At 36.5% G+C, this 12,038-nt stretch overlaps 1 protein-coding gene across 2 annotated transcripts; it reads left to right on the top strand.

The window, feature by feature from the left end:
• Positions 1-249: 249 nt before the first annotated feature.
• On the top strand, positions 250-11,565 carry LOC111992528 (plant UBX domain-containing protein 1). Of its 2 annotated transcripts, XM_024024403.2 has the most exons (8): positions 250-423; positions 2,601-2,697; positions 2,873-2,941; positions 3,449-3,516; positions 3,653-3,782; positions 3,921-4,025; positions 11,062-11,314; positions 11,401-11,565. In XM_024024403.2, the coding sequence occupies exons 1-7, from the start codon at positions 352-354 to the stop codon at positions 11,295-11,297; spliced, it is 777 nt and encodes a 258-aa protein (XP_023880171.1). In that variant the 5' UTR covers positions 250-351; the 3' UTR covers positions 11,298-11,314; positions 11,401-11,565. The 2 variants fall into 2 exon arrangements, with proteins under 2 accessions (XP_023880171.1, XP_065628514.1); XM_065772442.1 differs by lacking the exon at positions 2,873-2,941 and having other exon boundaries at positions 11,062-11,406.
• The last annotated feature ends 473 nt before the right edge of the window (positions 11,566-12,038 follow it).

Here is a 12,038-nt window from a genome sequence, read left to right as displayed (position 1 = left end):
TGTTTATTATTTTTTGAAATACGTGTGGGTGAAAAAGTGTGTTGAAATGCGTGAAATGCTGTTTAAAAACTAAAAAATGTTGTTTGAAATGGCGTACCAAACGGGGCCTAAGTAGCTCAAATTCTCTGTGCCCCTTTACACCCATCCCAAAAAAGAGCCTTAATTGAGAAACTTACACACGTGTGATTCCCACGCGTAGTAAGAGTAGAAAAAGTAAAGGAAGAGAATTATTTACAAGTCCGAGAAGGAGTGAATGAAAGAAAGACCAATCCAGAACATACAAAATTCACAAGAAGTAGAACATCAACAATAAGACATATTTACGTACGAATCGGTTTGCTTTATTCTCTGATGGTTGTTGATGCTCCTTTGAAAAGAAGAAAGCTCACAAGCATTGATTCCATGGAGGCTGAAACTGCTAAGGTCTTGTCTTTTTTCTTTCCCTTTTTTTTTTTTCCATGAACTTCACCCTTTGCAAGATTTTCTTGATTTTTAATCTATGTACTTGTTCAAATCTTTGTTTTTGTTATTTGGTCGATCTGGGTTTTGTCTAAGATGGTCTATTTGTGCTTTAATTCTTGGATATTGGAAGATTCTAGTTGTGGGTTTGGTGCCAGTATTGTTTTTGTTTTTCAAATTGGTGTGGTCTTGTTTCTACTCTTCAGATTTCTGGCTTCGGGAACAGAATCCAGTGGTAGTTTTTTCTTTTTCTTTTTAATAATTAAATTGTTTGGCAGAATATAGGAATTTGTGATGCTTCACATTGAGGCAGACAATAATGGATAATATAGATTGAAAGTATTGCAAATTCAGTTTATGGATAATAAGCTTTGTAGTGTATAGGGAATATAGGAATTTGTGATGTTCTACATTGAGGCAGACAATAATGGATAGTATAGATTGAAAGTATTGTAAATTTAGTTTATGGATAATAAGCTTTGTAGTGTTTAGGTGGTATGAAAAGTTTACAATTTGTCATATTGTCTGGCACAATCTTTTATGGTTTCATCAGTTTGGCATATTAAGTATCGTTTTATTTTTTTGCTGGCACACTCTTTTTTGTTAATTCAAATTTTGTTTGTGTGCTCTCAAGCCTCATCAAGTTGCATCTATGTTCTTCAATTAGTCAATGCAATCTTATGTGCGTGCTAAATGAAAATTACATAACCTTGACTTAATTAGAGTCACGGGTATCACTGATGTTGTAGAATAGCGGAAGCTCAAAATACCAAGATTGATTTTGAAAATATTTTGGGCTTTAGAAAGATCTCCAAACAAATATTATGAACGAAGAGAACCAACCCAAAACAAATATAGATGCAAACACACCAAGAATTACATGGTTCAGCAACAGCCTATGTCTACTGGTGACAACAAAGAAATTTCACTAATAAATTTGGTGTAGAGATACTCTCACACAACCCAAATCCCAAATACGACCAAGTAGCTCTCTCACACAAATAGCAAATAAATAGGTGAAATTCTATTCCTATTGTAATATTTGCTGCAGCACCACACTCTAAGAGAGAACTCTTTCAATTTGGCCAAAGACCTGAAAGTAGCATAAATATAGAGAGAGCTTAAAGACTAATAAGTCAGATAAACAACTTCCGACAAGTCAAAGTCGGCTATCAATTGATTGCCCACACGAATTTCCAAGCCATGTTAACAACTGATGCTTTTCTAGCTCTTTAATAGCTTGAATTGGCTAGTTGAACTAATATTTGCTACTTTGATTTCTCTCTATGTGCATTACTTTCCCCAATATGTGGTGATATATCCTCTTGAAATCTTGAAGAAAGTTGTTGAGTGTCTTCTCATTTGAAGGAAGCTAAATAGGTTTTTTTTTTTTTTTCTTTTTTTTTTTTTAAGAGAAAAGACGAAAACCCTCGGGGGGGGTGGGGTGGGGGTGGGGTTGGTAAGTAATAACAATTTTATTGAAAGGAAGCATGATCATCAAAATACATCCTCTCAAAAGTTAGAACTAAAAATTCAAAACAGCAATGAAATCCCAGAAAAGCTAAATAGTTATTGAAAGGTCTTGTAATTCTAGAAGAAGACATGAGTATTATGGCGTTTGATACAAGAGGTTATGGACTTTAACTCCCAATTATGCTGCCACCAAATGACCTTTTGGTCAGCTGACACTTCCTAGTGTTTTCAACTAAGATGTCAAGGATTTGAATCCCCCCTCTCCCCCACTTAAGATGCATTTAAGGAAAAAAAAATCTCAATTAAGCTGCCTGTTCTTGTTACCAACCAATTGCTTTGTCAATGATGGTTCTACCATGAGAGATCAATTAATGGAAGTTTTAAATATTATATTTCCACCATTGTGAGTCTTAAGGTATTCCAAGTAGCATTATAAATACATTATCATAGTGAGAATCATTGTATTTTTGTTTCTCTTAGTTTGGTTAGTATCTACTCTTTGTTGCCTCAAGTCACAGGTTGTCCAGTTTCTTATATGATCTTGAATGGTGAAAGTTTAATTACCAATCTTAGACCAAGATTGTTTCCATTTTAGTGTTGTATGGTTTGTAGTCTATTGTCCTGTTGTGACCTTATTTGATTTTTTATTTTGTTTGGAACGGTATCAGGCCAAGTTTGCAGCTATTCAAGAAAAATTAGGACGAGAAATTCGTGTGTTTGAAACATCAGCACTTTCTCCGTCCTCAAATGAAGTGTCCAACAGTGGTATGAAGCATTTTAATTTTTGCATATTCCTACCCTATTCCAAAATATGCACAAAGTCCTACAAGTTACCTGTCAGGCCTGTTATGTTTCAGAAGATTCATAAAACTAGTTTTTTGCATACCGTGATGATTATATCTCTCTTTTTTCTTTTTCTTTTTTTGGATGTTTATCATAGAGGAGACACATGACTTCTATGAGTTCACAGCAGAGGATTATTATCGCATTTTAGCAACGAAAAAGCAAGGTAATATGAATGATGACCCTATTTTACTAGTAGTAACGCTAAAAGACAAGGCTCTTCTTACGCTGCACCATTTCTGAAGTTGAAGTTTTCAGAAAGAACTAAATGTAATTCTTATTGATAAATATTATTTTATTGGTGGTCCTTTAAATGGTTTGATTTATGTTTGGCTTGCAGTTGTGAAATTTGGGACCTTAAATTAGGACTCATGTCCATGGCGTGCTATGAATATAAGCAAGGAATTGAAAACCTCTTTCGCTCTTATTTCTTGAAAGTTGTGTCCCCATATATGTATTTTCTTGTTTTTTTTATTTTTTATTTTATTATTATTTTTTTTTATATTTCCTGAGTATGGACATAAAAATTGAACAATAGAAGTTCAATAGAATCCCATTCGGCATGTTTAACACATTTTTATACACATGTAGATAAAAATGTGCAAGTGTGAGTGAATGTGCATGTGTGTGATATTGGATACTTCTTCTAATGCATTAATGGAATAATCAACAGATAAATACTCGAAAACACGAAAACTTCAAGAAGCAGAAGAGGCAGCTCAGAGGTCAAAAATAACAAAGGTGCTCAATGGACCTTTTCTTTTTTAGACTTTTTTTAATCATGCACATATAATTATGATCAAGAAAGCCCAACTTTGGATTGATTCAGTAGAGTATTAACCTTTTCATTGAATTTTTTCTGACTCGTGTATTGCAGGCTGTAATTAGGATTCGCTTTCCTGATAATCACACATTAGAGGTCACATTTCACCCATCTGAAACAATTCAGAGCTTGATTGATCTTCTCACGAAAGTGGTTGCTCGACCTGAACTACCATTCTATATATGTATGCCTATGGGAATCAAACTATTACTTACCTCCATAACATGTTTTTTTTTTTGGGTAATAGTTATCTGAAAGTAAGATGTAAATAGGGATTTCTAAAACTGAAGCAATTAAAGCATAAATTTTGGTTATGTTGCAGTTACTACTCCTCCTAAGAAGCCGATAAAAGACATGGCACAGGATTTCTTCAGTGCTGGCTTTGTTCCCAGGGCAATAGTGTATTTTTCATATGATCTACCAAAAGGTTAGTAATTATTTTGAATGTCAAAATTCAATTGATATATTTCTGGCTGAATGTTCATGTCTAATTGTAACTTTTTCTCGACCATATTTTTTGTATACCTACCATAATGCTAATTAGGGTTTTTTTTCCCTCTATGATAATGACTTTGTCCTATATGTGCTCACTAGGGATTTTATTCTTCTTGGTCCTTTATGATTACTCTCTTTTATGTGTTAGACAATGACTGATTTTACCCTTTTTTTTTTGTTGATAAGTATGATTGATTTTAATAGCATGCTTAAATTTCAACATGGCATTGATGTGTATGGTGGAGCAATTGTATAGTGGAGCACTTTGTTATGAGTAATGAGGGCAAAACAGTAATATCATGTACTTTATATATAAATAATATTTTATGTGTTAGGTTTGACTCATCAAACCGTAAACAGTTTCATAGTAAACAACATGGTATTAGAGCCACCAACCTGCCACTGCCGTTAACCCTCTGACCACCACTCACCGGCAACCATATCCTTACTCGCTAGCTCCGACAACCCTAATAGAGACTCTGACGATCTCGATTTAGTGGCTGAAGGAGCTGTGCAACGCCAGTGACCCTCTCTCCGGTCTCGCGACACTAGATCGATGTCGCTTGATCGTGAGAGAGGCAGGGTTTTACTTGCCCTTCTCTGGCTACCATTCTAGCTTACTTGCCGGTCCTTGCGCCACCGCTCCTGTACCCTAGCGCCACCGCTCCTGCACCCTAGCACCACCGCTGGAGTTTTTCAATTGAGGGTTTCAGCCATGGTCTGATTTTCTTCTCTTCTTCAATACGTTCTTTGCTTATCTGTTCAGGCAGCCTTAGGTTGATGTTTAGTGGTGGATTGGGCTTCTTTTTTTTTTTTTTTTTTTGGTGTTGGTATGGATTTGTTGCTGCCTTGTTTTTGGAATAGTTTGGTGTTGATTTTTCGATAGATGAGTTACTGTTGGCATGGCTAATTGGTTGAAGTACATTGGTTGCTAGTTGGAGTTTGTTTGAATTCAGTCCAGCTTATTTCTTTAGTGTTAGTTTGTTCTTTAGATTGCTATTATGGAGTCCAAAGATAGTGCTCAGCCCCCTAATTATTTCTTATCTCCTAATATGTTATCAATTACCTTCATTCGTTTAAATGGTAGTAATTATGCTCAGTAGGCACAGGCAGTTGAAGTCTTTCTTCTTGATAGAAAGAAGTTTGATTACGTGATTAAGGAACCTCCTGTACCTATAGACCCTAAATTTGCTGATTGGAGAGCCGAAGATGCACAAATTAGGAGTTGTTTGTGGAATAGCATGGAGTCTAAGATCAGTTGTAGTTTGGTTTTCTTACCAACTGCTAAACTTGTTTGGGAATCAGCCAAGGAACTTTACTCTGGTGTTAACAATTTGAAGCGGATTTATGATCTTCATCAAAATTATTTCTCCTTGAGTTTGAGTGATATGTCTTTAGAAGACTATTATAACAAGTTTATGGGTTTATGTGAAGAACTCAATATTTATCAGCCTATCTTCTTTGATGTTAAAATTATGAAGAAACAATGAGATTCTATGCATGTTGCTTGCTTCCTCTCTGGATTGCCTAAAAGTTTGAATCCAGTAAAATCACAAATTTTAGCTAGTCCATACCTTCGTTCATTGAGTGAAGTTTTTGGTAGACTTTGACAAGCCACATTATCTGATTCGAGTACTGACCATTTCTCTTCCTCCAATACTGATGCATTACCTTCTGGTGATAAATTTGCCTTTACCACTTATATGGGGAGTAATAGAGGTGGTTGTGGAGGTCGAGGTCGTGGGGGCTGAGGCCGTGGAGGTTTTGACCAAGGGGGCCATGGGAGTGAACAAGGGGGTCATGGTAAAGGACGTGGTCTTCGTAAGTGCACTTATTGTCATGGTGAGAATCATACAGTAGACTTTTGTTGGGAGTTGTGTGGTAAACCCTCGGCTCACCAAGCTAGTTTTCAAGTTCAAGAACCACCTTCATAGTCACTTCCACCAACATCTAGAGTAGTCTCTATTCCTGAGGAAGAGTACAATCGCCTCTTGACTCTGCATTCCAACTTTGTTGGGTCTGATTCTACTGCTACTTTGGCTCAACAAGGTACTTCCGTTGCTTGTCTTGCCACTCAGGACCCTTGGGTCATTGACTCAGGTGCTACTAATCATATGATAGGTACCTCAGGTTTACTCTCTAACCTTGAGCAATCTAGTAGTCTTCCCAATGTTACATTGGCAGGTGGCTCAGCCACTACAGTTTCTGGTTTGGGCACTGCTAGTCTTAGTCCTAATCTTTCTCTCTCTTCTGTTTTATATATTCCTGGTTTTCCTTTTAACCTTTTGTCAATTAGTAAGCTTACTAAAATTTTGAATTGAGCTGTCATTTTTTTATCCACTCATTGTATCTTTTAGGATCTCAAGACAAGGAAGATTATTAGTGGAGGGCATGAAGCCGATGGACTTTATTACTTGGATTGACGTGGTTCTTCCCGTTTAGTGGCTTCTCATTTGTCTATCTCGCCTCTTCAGCATCATTGTCGCCTTGGTCATCCATCTCTCAAGAATTTGAAGTCATTAGTTTCCATCATGTCATCAAATTGAGTCTTTACAATGTGAAGCATGTCAGTTGGGTAAACACCATAGGGTGCCTTTTGCCTCTAGGCGTGAGAGTCGTGTTAGTAGTCCTTTTCATTTAATTCATACTGATATTTGGGGTCCAATAAACACTTCCTCATTGTTAGGATTTAGATATTTTGTCATTTTTGTTGATGATTATTCTAGAGTCATCTATCTTTATCTTATGAAAGAACGATCTAAATTATACTCAATTTTCAAATCATTTTATATGGAAATAAAGACTTAGTTTAATGCTTCACTTCGTATTTTTCGATTTGATAATGCCCGTGAATATTTTCATACATCTTTGTCTCAATTTTTTTGATGATCATGGTATAATTCACCAATCTTCATGCCCTCATACTCCACAACAAAATGGTGTTGTTGAACGCAAAATGCATCATTTGTTAGAGGTCACTCGTGCCTTAAAGTTTCATATGCATGTTCCCAAATCATATTGGAGTGATGCTGTTCTCACTACCTGTCACCTAATTAATTGCATGCCTTCCACTGTTCTAAGTGGTCTGATCCCTTATACTGTGCTCTCTCTTGATGCACCTTTGTTTCATCTACCTCCTAAGATCTTTGGTTGTGTGTGCTATGTTCATATCTTAGGTCCAGGGAGTGACAAACTTGATCCTAGATCCATTAAATGTGTTTTTCTTGGGTATTCTTGTACTCAGAAAGGATATTGATGTTACTCACCTACTTTTCGTCGTCGTTTCATTAGTGTTGATGTCACATTTGATGAATCTCAGTCCTATTTCTCTCCTTCGGTTGCTAGTGACAGTTCTTCTCCTTGTCTTCCTCTCCTACCACCTGTGTCTCCTATTGAATCTCCTCAGAAACCACTCCAAGTATATTGTTGTCGGCAGAAACCTCCAACCGAGACCTCTACCCCGCCTAGTGATCCGACTCCTGATCCTGCCTCTCTTCCAATTGCTTTGCGCAAAGGTAAGCATTCTTGTACCTCTCACCCTATCTCTCAATTTGTCTCTTATTGTCACTTGTCTTCAGCTCTTCATGCCTTTACCACATCCTTGAATTCTATTGTTGTTCCTATGTCTGTCTAGGAGGCTATGTCCATCTCTGGTTGGAAATCTGCTACAGAGGCAGAAATGTCTGCCCTGTCTGAAAATGCTACTTGGTCTTTAGTTACTCGTCCTCCAGGGAAAACTATTGTTGGTTGTCATTGGGTGTATGCTTTGAAGTATTTGCCTGATAGTTCTATTGAGTGCTTGAAGGCTCCCTTGGTTGCCAAAGGGTATACCCAAACATACGGTGTTGACTAAGCGGAGACATTCTCACCTGTTGCTAAAATTTCTTTTGTCCGGATTTTGATCTCCTTGGCTACTAATTTGGGTTGGCCATTATTTCAGTTAGATGTTAAAAATGCCTTCTTGAATGGCGATTTGAAAGAAGAGGTGTATATGGAGCAACCACTTGGGTTTGTTGCTCAGGGGGAGAACTTGGTTTGGTAAATTTAGTGAAGTAGTGTTAAAGTTTGGATTGCGACGTTGCCACTCTGATCACTCTGTGTTTTCTCATACCTCTGATAAAGGAAAGATTTTGTTGATAGTATATGTTGATGATATTATAATAACCGAAGATGACAAGCAGAGTATTGATGATTTGAAAAGATATTTTCAAAACTCCTTTTGAACTAAGGATTTGGGTAAACTTCGTTATTTCTTAGATATTGAAGTAGTACGATCTAAAGAAGGCATCAGTTTATCACAGAGGAAGTATGTGTTGGATATTTTGAAAGAAACTGGCTTGTTAGGATCTAAACCAATGGAGACTCCTATGGATCCTAATGTCAAATTTTATAAAGATCAGGGGGAGGTGTTATCTAATCTTGAGAGATATCGTCGTTTGGTTGGTAAACTAAATTATCTCACAATTACTTGTCCAGATATATCATTTGCAATTAGTGTTTTGAGCCAGTTTATGAAAGATCCTCGCCTTCCACATTGGGAGGTAGTTATTCAAATTGTGAGGTATCTTAAAGCACATTCAGGCCGTGGTCTTTTGTATAAAGCTAATGGTCACCTATGAGTAGAAGCCTCTGTTGCTTATTGGGTTGGATCACCGTCGGATAGAAAATCCACTACTAGGTACTGCACTTTTCTAGGAGGAAATCTGATTACTTGGAGAGGTAAGAAACAAACTATTGTTGCCAAGTCTAGTGCAAAGGCTGAGTATAGAGCCATGGCACACACATCATGTGAGCTTATGTGGATTAAGCATTTGCTTGAGGAATTAAGATTCGTTGTGAAGTTGCCTATGACTATGCATTGTGATAATCAAGCAGCAATTTACATTGCCTCCAATCCTGTGTTCCATGAGTGAACCAAGCATATTGAAGTGAATTGTCATATTACTAGGGGGAAAGTAGAAGATGGTGTAATTGCTACTCCATATCTCTACAATAGTCCAGATTGCTGGTATGTTTACTAAAGCTTTATGTAAGACTCGTTTGGGTTTATTATGTAACGAGTTAGGATTATATGATATATACTCTCCAGCTTAAGGGGGAGTGTTATAAGTAATAGAGACAAAACAGTAATATCATGTACTTTATATATAAATAATATTTTATGTGTTAGGGTTGACTTATCAAACCCTAAACACTTTCATAGTAAACAACACACTTAATTACATTGACATCCAAAAGATGTTTTATTTTTTGAACTATGTTAGCCAATAAATGCTTTTGCCTAATCTAGGAGCAACTCTTGCTTGAATGAAATTGTTGATCTCTAACTCTAAGAGTCTACCATGGAAATCACTGGATTCATAATTGATCTACATGGCAATGGTACTCATGCTGTGAAGCCCTTGAGAACATTGTCTTCTAAAAGACGGACTTGTTTTTGAAACTTTGATAGCCAATAAATGCTTTTGACTATCTAGGAGGACAAAATTTGGCTACAAACTTGGGTGTAGCCAAAGGCTTGGCTACAACTTTCACACCAAAAAAAAAAAAAAAAAAAAAAAAAAGGAAGAATGGTTACATATTTTGAAAATATAGGGCCTGTTTGGTACATGTGTTTATACACATGTTTTCAATTTTTAAATAACATTATACGTATTTCCAAACATTTTTTCACCCACACGTATTTCTAAAAAATACAAACAACGTTACTAGAACAACGTTATCAAATGGCCTCCTAACCATTGAATTGCATGTTTTTTATATTCTTAACATGCATGTCAAAATTTGTGTTAATTGGATATTATATACTATTCGATTCATAAACTTATTTTTTATACATAATTTTAGACTACAAAAACTTAAAATTTAAACATTTGATTGATGACATAGCTATTAATCTTTGATTTTCTGGAAATTTTGCAAGCATGGCGGATATAAAGAGAAAATGTTATCTAGTGGTGGATTTGTCAAAATTTGCATCTAATAAAAAGATATTGGGTAGAGTTGTAGCCAAACTTGGTCCAAACTGGGAAGAATTTTCAATTTTTTGTTGACTATTGAGGTTAAGGATCTTGGGCTGGTTCCTTTGTTCACAACTACTTATGGTTCAGAAGAGGAAATCTATTTTTTTCCTTCATTTGGATATTTTAGCGGCTTGTCTTGGAGAGTAGGATAGTGTTAACTTTCCTTAAAAAAAAAAAAAAAAAGGAGAAGGATAGTGTTAGCTTGACCTTTTTTCTACCACAGGTTATTTGCCTGATCCATTAATCCCCTCTTCCTCTGAAAAAAAAGCACTTTTAAATTATTTTGTAGGCTATTAATTATCATACGATTAACTTAGAAGACCATTTGGAGCTCAAAACTGAGACTCAGATCATATAATGTCCTCTGAATTTTAGATCCTAGTTTTACTTTTTGGGGTAGCTCTTGTATACATCCACGTATTAGTGTTGCACCCATTTTACGATATTTCTTATCCCAAAGAAAAAAGTTGGTCATATTAATTGAAGTAAATATTCTAAAATGCTAGGACATAAAGCAATGAATTTAGTCACCCAATGTACCTGGTAAGCCTGATGAGCGTGCCTGTTAATAAAACACAGAACAAGTGTATATCCACAAAACTGGAGTAATATGTAAATGACATATACTTCAACAGTTTAACTATCAGCTGTACAAACATAAAATCTAGACTAATATGTAAATGAGATGCACTTCATTGTTGACTGCATCTGTATTTAATTACTCAATTCAGATCATGTAATACTATTTCATAGCTTGTACAAGTGAAAAAATGTTCATGAAGAAGTACTTTTAAGTTAAAATCTAGGTGGCCCAATTCCAAAATTGTAATTTGTATCACTGACAAAGAATGCCAGCCTCACCTCTCTCATTTTTGCGTAATTTGTTTCTAACTTTGTGTTATGCAATTATATGTAGCAGTAACTAATGTAATTTATCTTCTTCAGGTGATGTTGATGATACAACAGATGCCAATTCAGGTCCCTTCCTACAAGAAGAGATCATGTCTTTGAAAGGGTTGGAACTCATTATTGAGCAGGGGCAGCAGGCAGAACCTGCTCAGTCTGCGCCGGAACCTGTAACATCAGCACCGGAACCTGTAACATCAGCACCCTCCCCCATGGTCCAAGATCGGAAGCCTGCTGAGAAAAAACCTGTTAAGCCAAAGTGGCTGAAAATGTGATGTGGCTGACTCTGGAGGTCAGCTCCTTGTTCCTTTGTCAAACTTCCATTTTCAACTGGGGTGATTTCCGTTCTCATTATGGGTTTCGGTTTGGTTACTGCAGGCAAGCTTCAACATGTGAGCTTGGTGGTAGTTGATGTAATTATAATCACCCTTGTCCTTTTGTTAAGGTTATTCATACTCATACAGTGGCAGGGTTGTTGGATAATGGATTTTTTTTTTTTGTTTTACTTGTATCTTTGAAATTAAGCTTCGTTTCGTGTGTCAATGTGGGCAAATCCCCTTCCCGCTTTCTTCTTCTTGAAAGCAAATCCCCTTTCCTGCTACTACATACATTGTACATGAACATATAAGCTAAATAAGATCTAAAAGAAACCAAACCAACAAGGATGTTGTTCAGTTGGATTACAGGTAGTGGCAAGTCTAGGAAAAAATATCTTATAAGACAATCTCATGACAACTACCTCTCACAATATGTGTGGGTTCTGTGGCTTCCGCCACACTTGTAGATCCCACATGTTCTGAGAATGGTCTTGTGGGATACCATTTCCAAGTCTAGGCCGTCTCTTGACTTATTCAGCCCTCTCGTACTAGGTTTACCTTTTAGAGATTACCCTCTAGACCGTGGCCTATAAAAACCAGAAATTTTCTATATTAAATGGTCATGAGATTGAGGAATCAACCCTCAAGTTAAAAGATCCTCAGCTCAACTTGCAGGGATGGGGTTGGATGGTCCGATTA

The sequence above is a fragment of the Quercus suber genome, unplaced genomic scaffold (assembly GCF_002906115.3).
Source record: "Quercus suber isolate HL8 unplaced genomic scaffold, Cork oak 2.0 scaffold_59, whole genome shotgun sequence".
In the NCBI taxonomy this organism is placed as follows: Eukaryota; Viridiplantae; Streptophyta; class Magnoliopsida; order Fagales; family Fagaceae; genus Quercus; species Quercus suber.
Note: the sequence above shows the minus strand (reverse complement) of the source record. Positions and strands in the feature narration are given on the sequence as shown.